Genomic DNA, 14,701 nt, shown 5'->3' on the forward strand with positions numbered 1-14,701 from the left:
CATCTCGCTTTATCTCCTGTCCCTTTCTCTAAATTACATTTCAATTTAAGGGGCTTTATTGGCATGAGAAACATATGTTTACATTGCCAAAGCAAGTAAAATAGATAATAAACAAAAGTGAAAAACTTTTTTTACAGTAAACATTACACTCGAAAAAATTCCCAAAGACATTTCAAATGTCTTATGTGTAAATAGTTAAAGTAGAAAAGGGAAAATAAATAAACATAAATACGGGTTGTATTTACAATGGTGTTTGTTCTTCACTGGTTGCCCTTTTCTTGTGGTAACAGGTCACAAATCTTTCTGCTGTGATGGCACACTGTGTTATTTCACCCAGTAGATATGAGAGTTTATCAATGAGTTTGTTTTCAAATTCTTTGTGGGTCTGTGTAGTCTGAGGGAAATATGTGTCTCTAATATGGTCATACATTGGGCAGGAGATTAGGAAGTGCAGCTCAGTTTCCACCTCCACCTTGTGGGCGTGTACACAAAGCCTGTCTTTTCTATGCTCACAGAGTCTATAGTTTGGGCCAGTCACAGTGGTCAGGTATTCTGCCACTGTGTACTCTCTGTTTACGGTCAGTCACAGTGGTCAGGTATTCTGCCACTTTGTACTCTCTGTTTACGACCAAATAGCATTCTAGTTTGCTCTATTTTTTTATGAATTACTTGACACATTGTAAAAAAATATATTTTTGTTTTCTCATTATTTGGATTGGTGAATTATGTTGCTGTCCTGGGGCTCTGTAGGGTCTGTTTGTGTTTGTGAACAGAGCCCAAGTACCAGCTTGCTTAAGGGACTATTCTCCAGGTTCATCTCTCTGTAGGTGATGGCTTTGTTATGGAAGGTTTGGGAATCGCTTCCTTTTAGGTGGTTGTAGAATTTAACGGCTCTCTTCTGGATTTTGATCATTAGCGTGTACCGACCTAATTCTGCTCTGCATGCATTATTTGGTGTTTTACATTGTATACTGAGGATATTTTTTGCAGAATTCTACATGCAGAGTCTCAATTTGGTGTTTGTTCCATTTTGTGAATTCTTGGTTGGTGAGAGGACCCCAGACCTCACAACCATAAAGGGCAATGGGTTCTATAACTGATTCAAGTATGTTTAGCCAGATCCTAATTAATATGTTCGTTTTGATGGCATAAAGGCCCTTCTTGCCTTGTCTCTCAGAATGTTAACGGCTTTGTGGAAGTTACTTGTGTCGTGTCTTTGGCTATGCCGGATTAAGTAATATGACATGCTATTCTATAAAATCCTTTCTCTGTAATTAATATTACCTGATTGAGCTTATCATGTAAATGTAATTAACTAGAAAGTCGGGGCACCACAAAATAATATTTATAGAGCAGTTATCTTCCGAATAAACTCTTAAAGACCTATTAATATTTTACATCAATAGCAGTCAATATTAATTGTCACCTTATTTCAGTCTCATCTGAAAGTTGTAAATTCTTGGTTATCTTCGCGAACCCTGGCTAACAAGTTGAATCAGCAATACAAAATTGGGTTTAAATATTTATTTACTAAATACCTAATTAATCAAACAGAATTACATATACACAGAATGAATCATACCTTGATTACAAATTATGTCATAAAGGAAAACGTCCCTAGCGGACAGAACAGATATGACAGCCGGTTACACAAAGAAAAGGGGAGTTGAGTTTGAGTGAAAGAGCTGGAAGACTGAAGAACAAATCGAGAAGCGATGTCTCTATCGTAAATACAGGATCTTATGCATTCTAAATTACCGCCCATTTGGAAAAGGAAAATCCAAGGAATATTTACTCTGAGCTGCGCTTCAATAGGTTGGTTGTAGATGCTGGTCTTATTGGCCAACATATCTTCCTGTCCTCGGATGAAAGTATCTGGTGGTAAATTGGCTTTCAAGGCTTTATATAGGAAGGGAGAGGAGGGCGTGTTTCATAGTTTATAACCAATGTCTCTTCACGTGGGCGGGCCACTGAGTCAGGCCTAATTCACTCATGAAAACCCAATTCTCACATCTTAGAAGCTAAAATCACATTTCATCCCCTCACAAATAATTTCATATTCAAACACTTAAATTGCACAACAATTCCATGTGAATCTGATAACTATAATGTGTAGACTTTCCGCTGTACCGTTTATGTCATCCATCATTGATGAGAATGTCTCAGATGACAACCGAACTGACATCATATTCATTACGTACCAACGCATATGTTGAACTGGTTGGATTACCAAAATATGGTTCATTTCCCCCCCACCTTCTGATGTTCTCAGAATCTCTATGTTAACCAAGGGATTTTCAATAGTCACATCAGTAGGGTAGAGAGAGGAAAAAAGGGGGGAGAGGTATTTATGACTGTCATAAACCTACCCCCAGGCCAGCATCATGACACCTGTGGCGTTGATGTTTAGACCGAGGTATGTATAGTTTTTTTGTGTGCTCTAGAGCAATGGTGTCTAGATGGAATTTGTATTTGTGGTCCTGGCAACTGGACATTTTTTGGCACATCATTATTTTTGTCTTACTGAGATTTACTGTCAGGGCCCAGGTCTGACAGAATCTGTACAGACTATCTAGGTGCTGCTGTAGGCCCTGCTTTGTTGGGGACAGAAGTTCCAGATCTTCAGCAAATGGAGAATTGACGAAAGATTCTAGTAGGGTGAGGCCGGATGTTGCAGACTGTTCTAGTGCCCTCGCCAATTCATTGATATATATGTTGAAGAGGGTGGGGCTTAAGCTGCATCCCTGTCTCACCCCACAGCCCTGTAGAAATAATGTTTAACCGCATACTTGTTTGTGAATATGGATTTTATAATGTTGTATGTTTTTCCCCCAACACCACTTTCCATCAATTTGTATAGCAGAACCTCATGCCAAATTGAGTCAAAAGCTTTTTTGAAATCAACAAAGCATGAGAAGACTTGGCCTTTTGTTTTGGTTTGTTTATTTGTCTATTAAGGTGTGCAGGGTGAATATGTGGTCTGTTGTACGATAATTTGGTAAAAAGCCCATTTGACATCTGCTTACTACATTGTTTTCACTGAGGAAATGTATGAGTCTGTTAATGATAATGCAGAGGATTTTCCCAAGTTTGCTGTTGACGCATATCCCACGGTAGTTATTGGGGTCAAATTTGTGTCCACTTTTGTGGATTGGGGTGATCAGTCCTTGGTTCCAAATATTGGGGAATATGCCAGAGCTGAGGATGATGTTAAAGAGTTTAAGTATAGCCAATTGGAATTGTGGTCTGTATATTTGATAATTTCATTAAGGATACCATCAACACCACAGGCCTTTTTGGGTTGGAGGGTTTGTATTTTGTCCTGTAGTTCATTCAATGTAATTGGAGAATCCAGTGGGTTCTGGTATTCTTTAATAGTTGATTCTAAGATTTGTATTTGATCCTGTATATGTTTTTGCTGTTCTTTGTTATAGGGCCAAAAAGTATGGATAAACCACTTCTTCATTCATCTCCATTTTGGATAGATAACTCTTTGTGCTGTTTGTGTAGTGTTTTCCAATGTTCCCAGAAGTCGTTAGAGTCTATGCTTTCTTCAGTTACATTGAGCTGTTTTCTGACATGCTGTTCCTTCTTTTTCCGTAGTGTATTTCTGTGTTGTTTGAGTGATTCACCATAGTGAAGGCCTAGGCTCAGGTTTTCAAGGTCTCCGTTTTTGCTTGGATGGGTTGCTGAATTTCTTTCTTAGGTTTTTGCATTCTTCATCAAACCATTTGTCATTGTTAATTTTCTTAGGTTGTCTGCTTGAAATTCTTAGCTTTGATAGGGAAGCTTAGAGGTCAAATATACTGTACAAGTTTATACCTTCACTATTACAGTGAAATGCTTTTTCCAGAAAGTTGTCTAAAAGGGATTGAATTTGTTTTGTTTGGTTTCCACTCTACTTTTCTTCCATCTATAGCATTTCTTAATATTACTCAGCTCCTTTGGCTTTGATGCCTCATGATTTGAGTATTGCTCTGTTCAAGTAGACTGTGATTTTGCTGTGATCTGATAGGGGTGTCAGTGGGCTCTGAGAGCCTCTGGGTTGAGGTCAGTGATAAAGCAATCTACAGTACTACTGCCAAGAGATGCGCGCTATAGGTGTACCTACCGTAGAAGTCCCCTCGAAGCCTACCATTGACTATGTACATACCCAGCGTGCGACAGAGCTGCAGGATTTGTGACCTGTTTTTGTTGGTTATGTTGTAGTAGTTTGTATTATTATTTTTATTTTTTTAAAACCTTTATTTAACTAGGCAAGTCAGTTAAGAACAAGTTCTTAGTTACAATGACAGCCTACCCCGGCCAAATTCGGACAACGCTGGGCCAATTGTGCACTGCCCTATGGGACTCCCAATCATGGCTGGTTGTGATAGTCTGGTTGTGCATATGGGGGAGGGAATGCTGTCACCTCTAGGTAGGTGTTTGTACCCCTGTGTGCTGAGTGTGTCAGGTTCTTGTTCAGTTCTGGCATTTAGATCACCACAGACTAGTTCATGTCCCTGGGCCTGGAAATGATTGATTTCCCCTTCCAGAATGGAAAAGCTGTCTTCATTAAATTATAGGGATCCTAGTGGGGGGATATAGGTAGCACACAGGAGGACATTTTTCTCTGTTGTGATCATTTCCTTTCGAATTTCTAGCCACATGTAAAATGTTCCTGTTTTGATTAATTGAATAGTGAGTTAGGTCTGCTCTATACCAAATTAGCATACCCCCTGAGTCCCTTCCCTGTGTCACAGCTGGTAGTTTGGTGGATGGGACTACCAGCTCTCCCTCTCTCTCTCTCCTGCACTTGCCCTTTCTTTTTACTCATCTCCCTCTGTCTTCCCTCTTTCTCAGCCAGTGAATTCCTATCTTCCTCTCTTCTGTCTCTGCTCTTGCTCTTCCTTCCCCTTCTGTCTTCTTCAAACAATGAGCTCCCATTTACCCCCCTCTCCCTCCCTCTCTCATTCAATTTAAGAGCTTTATTGGCATGGGAAACATATGTTAACATTGCCAAAGCAAGTGAAGTAGATAAAATACAAAAGTGAAATAAACAATGAAATTGAACAGTAAACATTACACTCACAGAAGTTCCAAAAGACATTACAAATGTCATACTATGTGTATATATACAGTGTTGTAACGATGTGCAAATGGTTCAAGTACAAGAGAGAAAATAAATTAACATAAATATGGGTTGTATTTACAATGGTGTTTGTTCTTCACTGGCTGCCCTGTTCTTGTGGCAACAGGTCACAAATATTGCTGCTGTGATGGCACACTGTGGTATTTCACCCTCTCCTCTGTGAGCTTTTATCTCTGGTGGAATCAGCCAGTGAGCTGATTCCCCCCCCCCTCTCTCGTAGGGGCCTCTGGTGGCTGGATCCATTAACAAAGCCCCGCCCCTCTGTGGCTTGTTTTGCCCCAGACAAACCTGTAAACCACATCCTAGCAGCAGGTGCCATGGCAACGCCAAGGGCTGAGCCACCCTAGGATACCATTTCCTTAGGCACAGATCTGGCTGGCATAGAGAGCCTTGACTAAATGTGTTGTCATGTTTTGAAGTGTTAAAAAACACTGGTGTTATCTTGGTAGTTCTGACTTTTGGCTTTTTGAAGAGGTTTCTTCATGAAACTTGTACTGCCTGTTGTTCAGCTCCTGCTGTGTTTATTGTGCTGGGAAAATGAGGGTAGAGTGGTTAGCTGGAATGTAAATCAACAGGTGAACATGATGTAAACTACTCTGCACAGAGTAGTTTTGAGGTGTGTCTTTGGGGGATGTGTGATGTCACTGCTCTCAGGAGAGACAGACGGCAGCCATTTTGTGCCAAGGCTAAAGGCATGTAACAGTTAATACATTTCTCTAGTAAAAGCAATAGTGAATAGTTAAGTGTACATTGATGCAGTTCTAAGAGGAGTGTTTATACTGTTCTGTTTCTGTTCCATCAGTCGGGTGATGAAAGTGATAAGATATGCTGTGGAAACCCTAGTTTTGCCTTCAGTTAGAAGGTTGCTACATTGCCAGCTCACCGGGATCTCAGTAAACTGAGCTTTGCATTACATCCATTTGGAGAAACAGAACTGGCTGAATGTTTTAGTCCTGTTTGTCTCCCCATTGCCATCTAGTGGTTTAGAAGCTCTTTCACACTAGAAGGCAAGCTGCTGTAATTTATGTTAAGATAGATCCCACATGGCTGTGGTTGCACCTTTTAAGACAATTCCATCCAACAACAATCACTTAGCTGTCCTCCTGTCACCCCTCCAGGTTCCCACCAAGAAGCTGAAGAAGTTTGAGAAGGAGTACCAGACCCTGAGAGAGAGCCAGCTGCAGCAGGAGGACCCCATCGACCGCTACCAGGTAAGAAACAGACTACCCACAATCGTGTCTTACCCACTGCTCTTGAATCAGATTACTCTACCCCCAATATGGCAGATGACACAATATCTGACCCTTTATCAGTGTTTAGAGGCCTCACTTCTACTTAATCCCCATTGAGCCACTAAATTCCCATAGCTAGAGTTACTTAGGCGGGCCCCCTCACTGCGCTTGTATACCTCAAGAATTGGATCTCTGAAAATGGGTTGTTTGTAAATATAGATGATACTTGGGGCGGCAGATAGCCTAGTGGTTAGAGCATTGGACTAGTAACCGAAAGGGTGCTAGATCGAATCCCCAAGCTCACAAGGTAAAAAAAAAGATGTTGTTCTGCCCCTGAACAAGGCAGTTAACCCACTGTTCCTAGGCCGTCATTGAAAATAAGAATTTGTTCTTGACCATGCCAGGCCCCTCCCTCCAGTCTCTGCTCAGGTCTAGACCACATCAGGCCCCTCCATCTAGTCTTGTAGACTATGCCAGGCACACACACTCAGTGAAGAGAAAGGGGTAGAGCATTTTTGTAATGAGTGAAAGATATGGAAGAGGAAAGAGCTTTCCCCTCCTGACTATTGGAATTATTCATAGGGATGATTGGGAATAACGTAATCCAATACAATCCTAACCTCATCCTGTTAGTCTCAGATATCCCTGACCTTGGAGCTACAGTACGTATTCCTTCAGCTTTTCTCTGACTTTTCCAAATGGGGGGTAAAAAATGTTCTGAGCAGGGTTCTCTTTAGACAGACAACTCTCCCACCAAGTTTGAGTAGGCAGGGCTTAAAATGCTCAGGAAAAATATTCCCCTCTGAAACAGAGACGTACCCAATGCACACACAGATAGCTAGGCTAGTCAGGGAAGGATGACTGACCCCCCTGGAATGAGATGAACACATCCTCATGAATAATTATGCCACATAAATCATATACATTTTCATTATGTTATAACCTTTCTACACTAAAAGGAGGGACATATTAGATGACTGCAACCTGAAAAACGTTACTATCTTCAAGTGACTAGTAGTTAGTTACCTAGCGTTGTTCAGCCCATAGTAACTTAGACATCTGGCTAGTAGATTTACCTTGCTCGCTAGCCATTAGTAATGGGCTCGCTAATCAAATGTATGTTTTGGTTATGAGTTAGCTAGTGAGCTAGCTCTAATTTACTAATGTAAAGAAAACAGAGCATGTACAAAAATCACTTTATTTTATAGGATGATATAGCTTAATGGTGCATGAAGCAGACACGGTATGCCTTTAAGTTGAGTGGAGATGTACATGTTTTTGTCCTTCTGTTCCTTGGTACAGTGGAACAATTCTTGTTGGGCCGCTGCAGCATGATTCCGGATAGCGGACATCCTGTAAACAGTGAACGAGCATGTAGATGTCTATGGGACCGTTTCAGACTGGATCTGACATTTTGAAATATCTTTCTTATTAAAAACTGAATTTTCATATTATAACAACCCCACAACCTCCATCCTCATAATCTGCATAACTCCCTGATTTGGCTCTAACCTTCACAAACCAGGTGTGCAAACAGTGGTGCCAGTGAGTGGCTCGACTGTGGTTAGTCGGCTGTGCAGCCTCAACCCAGTATGCACGCACAACGCCTTCGGGTATGAAATTGAAAATGTAAATTTGAGTTGGGAATATGTATTATAGAGACTTTTTGCACATTCAAATCAAATCAAATCAAATTTAATTTGTCACATACACATGGTTAGCAGATGTTAATGCGAGTGTAGCGAAATGCTTGTGCTTCTAGTTCCGACAATGCAGTAATAACAAGTAATCTAACTAACAATTCCAAAACTACTGTCTTGTACACAGTGTAAGGGGATAAAGAATATGTACATAAGGATATATGAATGAGTGATGGTACAGTGCAGCATAGGCAAGATGCAGTAGATGGTATCGAGTACAGTATGTACAAATGAGATGAGTATGTAAACAAAGTGGCATAGTTTAAAGTGGCTAGTGATACATGTATTACATAAGGATACAGTCGATGATATAGAGTACAGTATATACGTATGCATATGAGATGAATAATGTAGGGTAAGTAACATTATATAAGGTAGCATTGTTTAAAGTGGCTAGTGATATATTTACATAATTTCCCATCAATTCCCATTATTAAAGTGGCTGGAGTTGAGTCAGTGTCAGTGTGTTGGCAGCAGCCACTCAGTGTTAGTGGTGGCTGTTTAACAGTCTGATGGCCTTGAGATAGAAGCTGTTTTTCAGTCTCTCGGTCCCAGCTTTGATGCACCTGTACTGACCTCGCCTTCTGGATGATAGCGGGGTGAACAGGCAGTGGCTGGGGTGGTGGATGTCCTTGATGATCTTTATGGCCTTCCTGTGACATCGGGTGGTGTAGGTGTCCAGGAGGGCAGGTAGTTTGCCCCCGGTGATGCGTTGTGCAGACCTCACTACCCTCTGGAGAGCCTTACGGTTGAGGGCGGTGCAGTTGCCATACCAGGCGGTGATACAGCCCGCCAGGATGCTCTCGATTGTGCATCTGTAGAAGTTTGTGAGTGCTTTTGGTGACAAGCCGAATTTCTTCAGCCTCCTGAGGTTGAAGAGGCGCTGCTGCGCCTTCTTCACGATGCTGTCTGTGTGAGTGGGCCAATTCAGTTTGTCTGTGATGTGTATGCCGAGGAACTTAAAACTTGCTACCCTCTCCACTACTGTTCCATCGATGTGGATAGGGGGGTGTTCCCTCTGCTGTTTCATGAAGTCCACAATCATCTCCTTAGTTTTGTTGACGTTGAGTGTGAGGTTATTTTCCTGACACCACACTCCGAGGGCCCTCACCTCCTCCCTGTAGGCCGTCTCGTCGTTGTTGGTAATCAAGCCTACCACTGTTGTGTCGTCCGCAAACTTGATGATTGAGTTGGAGGCGTGCGTGGCCACGCAGTCGTGGGTGAACAGGGAGTACAGGAGAGGGCTCAGAACGCACCCTTGTGGGGCCCCAGTGTTGAGGATCAGCGGGGAGGAGATGTTATTGCCTACCCTCACCACCTGGGGGCGGCCCGTCAGGAAGTCCAGTACCCAGTCGCACAGGGCGGGGTCGAGACCCAGGGTCTCGAGCTTGATGACGAGCTTGGAGGGTACTATGGTGTTGAATGCCGAGCTGTAGTCGATGAACAGCATTCTCACATAGGTATTCCTCTTGTCCAGATGGGTTAGGGCAGTGTGCAGTGTGGTTGAGATTGCATCGTCTGTGGACCTATTTGGGCGGTAAGCAAATTGGAGTGGGTCTAGGGTGTCAGGTAGGGTGGAGGTGATATGGTCCTTGACTAGTCTCTCAAAGCACTTCATGATGACGGATGTGAGTGCTACGGGGCGGTAGTCGTTTAGCTCAGTTACCTTAGCTTTCTTGGGAACAGGAACAATGGTGGCCCTCTTGAAGCATGTGGGAACAGCAGACTGGTATAGGGATTGATTGAATATGTCCGTAAACACACCGGCCAGCTGGTCTGCGCATGCTCTGAGGGCGCGGCTGGGGATGCCGTCTGGGCCTGCAGCCTTGCGAGGGTTAACACGTTTAAATGTCTTACTCACCTCGGCTGCAGTGAAGGAGAGACCGCATGTTTTCGTTGCAGGCCGTGTCAGTGGCACTGTATTGTCCTCAAAGCGGGCAAAAAAGTTATTTTGTCTGCCTGGGAGCAAGACATCCTGGTCCGTGACTGGGCTGGATTTCTTCCTGTAGTCCGTGATTGACTGTAGACCCTACCACATGCCTCTTGTGTCTGAGCCGTTGTATTGAGATTCTACTTTGTCTCTGTACTGGCGTTTAGCTTGTTTGATAGCCTTGCGGAGGGAATAGCTGCACTGTTTGTATTCGGTCATGTTACCAGACACCTTGCCCTGATTAAAAGCAGTGGTTCGCGCTTTCAGTTTCACACGAATGCTGCCATCAATCCACGGTTTCTGGTTAGGGAATGTTTTAATCGTTGCTATGGGAACGACATCTTCAACGCACGTTCTAATGAACTCGCACACCGAATCAGCGTATTCGTCAATGTTGTTATCTGACGCAATACGAAACATCTCCCAGTCCACGTGATGGAAGCAGTCTTGGAGTGTGGAGTCAGCTTGGTCGGACCAGCGTTGGACAGACCTCAGCGTGGGAGCCTCTTGTTTTAGTTTCTGTCTGTAGGCAGGGATCAACAAAATGGAGTCGTGGTCAGCTTTTCCGAAAGGGGGGCGGGGCAGGGCCTTATATGCGTCGCGGAAGTTAGAGTAACAATGATCCAAGGTCTTTCCACCCCTGGTTGCGCAATCGATATGCTGATAAAATTTAGGGAGTCTTGTTTTCAGATTAGCCTTGTTAAAATCCCCAGCTACAATGAATGCAGCCTCCGGATAAATCGTTTCCAGTTTGCAGAGAGTTAAATAAAGTTCGTTCAGAGCCATCGATGTGTCTGCTTGGGGGGGATATATACGGCTGTGATTATAATCGAAGATAATTCTCTTGGTAGATAATGCGGTCTACATTTGATTGTGAGGAATTCTAAATCAGGTGAACAGAAGGATTTGAGTTCCTGTATGTTTCTTTCATCACACCATGTCACGTTGGCCATGAGGCATACGCCCCCGCCCCTCTTCTTACCAGAAAGATGTTTGTTTCTGTCAGCGCGATGCGTGGAGAAACCCGTTGGCTGCACCGCTTCGGATAGAGTCTCTCCAGTGAGCCATGTTTCAGTGAAGCAAAGGACGTTACAGTCTCTGATGTCCCTCTGGAATGCTACCCTTGCTCGGATTTCATCAACCTTGTTGTCAAGAGACTGGACATTGGCAAGAAGAATGCTAGGGAGTGGTGCACGGTGTGCCCGTCTCCGGAGTCTGACCAGAAGACCGCCTCGTTTCCCTCTCTTTCGGAGTCGTTTTTTTGGGTCGCTGCATAGGATCCACTCCGTTGTCCTGTTTGTAAGGCAGAACACAGGGTCCGCGTCGCGAAAAACATATTCTTGGTCGTACTGATGGTGAGTTGACGCTGATCTTATATTCAGTAGTTCTTCTCGACTGTATGTAATGAAACCTAAGATGACCTGGGGTACTAATGTAAGAAATAACAAGGTGGCAAGGTGTCACTGAGATGTTGATCCTTGGCCTACATATGCCAATGTAGAACCTAGGCTGATGTCGCGGCAACGTTTTGCCAATGAGAAAATTCTCTTTAAGACATATTCCTGATGTATTCGGTGTCCATCGAGCCATCGAGATGTGCTTCATCAGGGAAAGATGTCCTAGAAAATACTGAATTGTATGCTGGTTTTCAAGCGTTCCCTCTAATCAAAGATCAATTTACTTTAGACCTGTGGATCCAGGTGTTTGTGCAGTCAGTGCCATAAATAAATAAAGTGCCAGGGAAAAGCATGTCTCACTCTTTCTTACCCTGTCTCAAATCAAATCAATCAAATATAACACCTTACAGTGAAATGCTTACTTCCGAGCCCCTAACCAACACTGCAGTTTCAAAAAATACAGATAAGAATAAGAGATGAAAGTAACAAGTAAAAGAGCAGCAGTAAAAAAAATATATATATATATACAGGGGGGGTACCGGTACAGAGTCAATGTGCGGGGGTACCGGTTAGTTGAGGTACTATGTACATGTGGGTAGAGTTAATTAAAGTGACTATGCATAGATGATAACAGAGAGTGGCAGTGGTGTTGGGGGGGCGGGGTCAATCCTTTGGGTCTTTGTAGGAGCATTAATTTGAGTGGCGACCGGCTGACTTGGGTCTCTCTGAGCTTTCATTGTCTGTCGTCATCCACATCACTGTGGCTGTAGATGAGCTGTCACAGCACCGTCTTGAACGCTGCCTTGTTCATCTTCAATGTCTCCTACAGCAGAAGAAATGGAGAAGAGAAGATTGAGGGAGACATTAGAATGTACATGTGCTGGGGGCCATGATGCCCATGCTAAAAGGCAAGTAGGTGGGCATCGCCATGGCACCTCCAGGGACCTCAGCTGCTGTGTATGTGGGCAACTTTTGTGAAGGTGTGGTATGGTTACTATTGGCTTAGCTAGGCTGCAGGCCTATGAAGGCAGTGCACACTAGTGCGTCAACTGACTCCGACAGTTGAACTTTAGGTGAGGAAGAATGTTTTAGTCCTACCGGAGTTACTCCTTTAATCTATACTGAACAAATATGTAAACGTAACATGCTAAATGTTTGTCCCATGTTTCATGAGCTGAATAAAAGATCCCAGAAATGTTTTATATGCACAAAAAGCTTATTTCTCTCAAATGTGGTGCACACATTTGTTTACATCCCTGTTAGTGAGCATTTCTCGTTAGCCAAAATAATTAATCCACCTGACAGGTGACATCAATAAGCTAATTAAACAGCATGATCATCATAACACCATGTGCTGGGGACAATAAAAGGCCACTCTAAAAGGTGCAGTTTTGTTACACAACACAATTCCATAGATGTCACAAGTTTTGAGGGAGCGTGCAAGTGGCATGCTGACTGCAGGTATGTCCACCAGAGCAGGTTTGGTACGTGTATGTCAGCGCATTCCAGTTCCCGCCAATATCCATCAACTTTGCACAGCCATTTAAGTGGTGTGTGTACAGCATTCCACAGGCCACAATCAACAGCCTGATCAACTCTATGCGAAGGAGATGTGTCGCGCTGCATGAGGAAAAGGGTGATCACACCAGATACTGACTACTTTTTAACCTCTTAAAAATGCTATCTGTGACCATCAGATGCATAACTGTATTGCCAGTCGTGTGAAATCCATAGATTACGGTCTAAAGATTTCTTTATGTGAGCTGTAACTCAGTAAATCTTTTAAATTGTTACATGTTACATTTCTTTTTGTTTGGGGTTGTATTTTCTGGTTTGGGGTTGTTCAAGATGATTAGTGGTACCTGTAAATACCGTTTTCTATACTTTTCTACGTTTTCTATACTACTCATTCACTTAATGTTTACATATCTTGCATTACTCATCTCATATGTATATACTGTATTCTATTCTACTGTATATGTATTATACTATTCTACTGTATCTTAGTCCGTTCCGCTCTGACATCGCTCGTCCATATGTATATAGTCTTAATTCATTCCTACTTAGATTTGTGTGTATTGGGTATATGTTGTGTAATTTGTTAGATATTACTGCGCTGTTGGAGCTAGAAACACAAGCATTTCACTACACCCGCAATAACATCTGCTAACCATGTGTATGTGACCAATCAAATTTTGATAGGCTATTTGTTAGTCAACTTGACTATAATTAGATCTATGCCGCTTCTGTTCTGTCATTGCATGTTGCCCTAGAAGATTAAATAAACCCTAGCTCACCAGAATAATGTAATAAATTGATAGAATGACTGCTTCAACCTAGTTGACATCTGTAAAGTTTTCATAAAGAGTTTCATCTCTGCTTGTCTTGGGCAGGGAAGACACTTAGAGACTTGCAGGGAAGACACTTAGAGACTTGGGAGAAAATGCAATATTAATATAATTTTCATACCAAGATGGTATAGCAGTCAGACGTCTTTTGTCCTCGTCTTGTCATGTCCCGTGTATGTGTGTATATATATACAGTGCCTTGCGAAAGTGTTTGGCCCCCTTGAACTTTGCGACCTTTTGCCACATTTCAGGCTTCAAACATAAAGATATAAAACTGTATTTTTTTGTGAAGAATCAACAACAAGTGGGACACAATCATGAAGTGGAACGACATTTATTGGATATTTCAAAAACATTTAACAAATCAAAAACTGAAAAATTGGGCGTGCAAAATTATTCAGCCCCTTTACTTTCAGTGCAGCAAACTCTCTCCAGAAGTTCAGTGAGGATCTCTGAATGATCCAATGTTGACCTAAATGACTAATGATGATAAATACAATCCACCTGTGTGTAATCAAGTCTCCGTATAAATGCACCTGCACTGTGATAGTCTCAGAGGTCCGTTAAAAGCGCAGAGAGCATCATGAAGAACAAGGAACACACCAGGCAGGTCCGAGATACTGTTGTGAAGAAGTTTAAAGCCGGATTTGGATACAAAAAGATTTCCCAAGCTTTAAACATCCCAAGGAGCACTGTGCAAGCGATAATATTGAAATGGAAGGAGTATCAGACCACTGCAAATCTACCAAGACCTGGCCGTCCGTCTAAACTTTCAGCTCATACAAGGAGAAGACTGATCAGAGATGCAGCCAAGAGGCCCATGATCACTCTGGATGAACTGCAGAGATCTACAGCTGAGGTGGGAGACTCTGTCCATAGGACAACAATCAGTCGTATATTGCACAAATGTGGCCTTTATGGAAGAGTGGCAAGAAGAAAGCCATTTCTTAAAGATATCCATAA

General features: G+C 42.6%; 1 protein-coding gene across 2 annotated transcripts in view; it reads left to right on the top strand.

The window, feature by feature from the left end:
* Nucleotides 1–14,701, top strand: part of LOC139424462 (rab GTPase-activating protein 1-like) — a 153,976-nt gene that overhangs the window by 126,512 nt on the left and 12,763 nt on the right. For both annotated transcript variants that reach the window (XM_071176371.1, XM_071176456.1), the window contains one exon: nucleotides 6,250–6,342. In XM_071176371.1, coding sequence (XP_071032472.1) covers nucleotides 6,250–6,342 — 93 coding nt within the window. The remainder of the gene's footprint in view (nucleotides 1–6,249; nucleotides 6,343–14,701) is intronic.

This window comes from Oncorhynchus clarkii, chromosome 1 (assembly GCF_045791955.1).
Source record: "Oncorhynchus clarkii lewisi isolate Uvic-CL-2024 chromosome 1, UVic_Ocla_1.0, whole genome shotgun sequence".
In the NCBI taxonomy this organism is placed as follows: domain Eukaryota; kingdom Metazoa; phylum Chordata; class Actinopteri; order Salmoniformes; family Salmonidae; genus Oncorhynchus; species Oncorhynchus clarkii.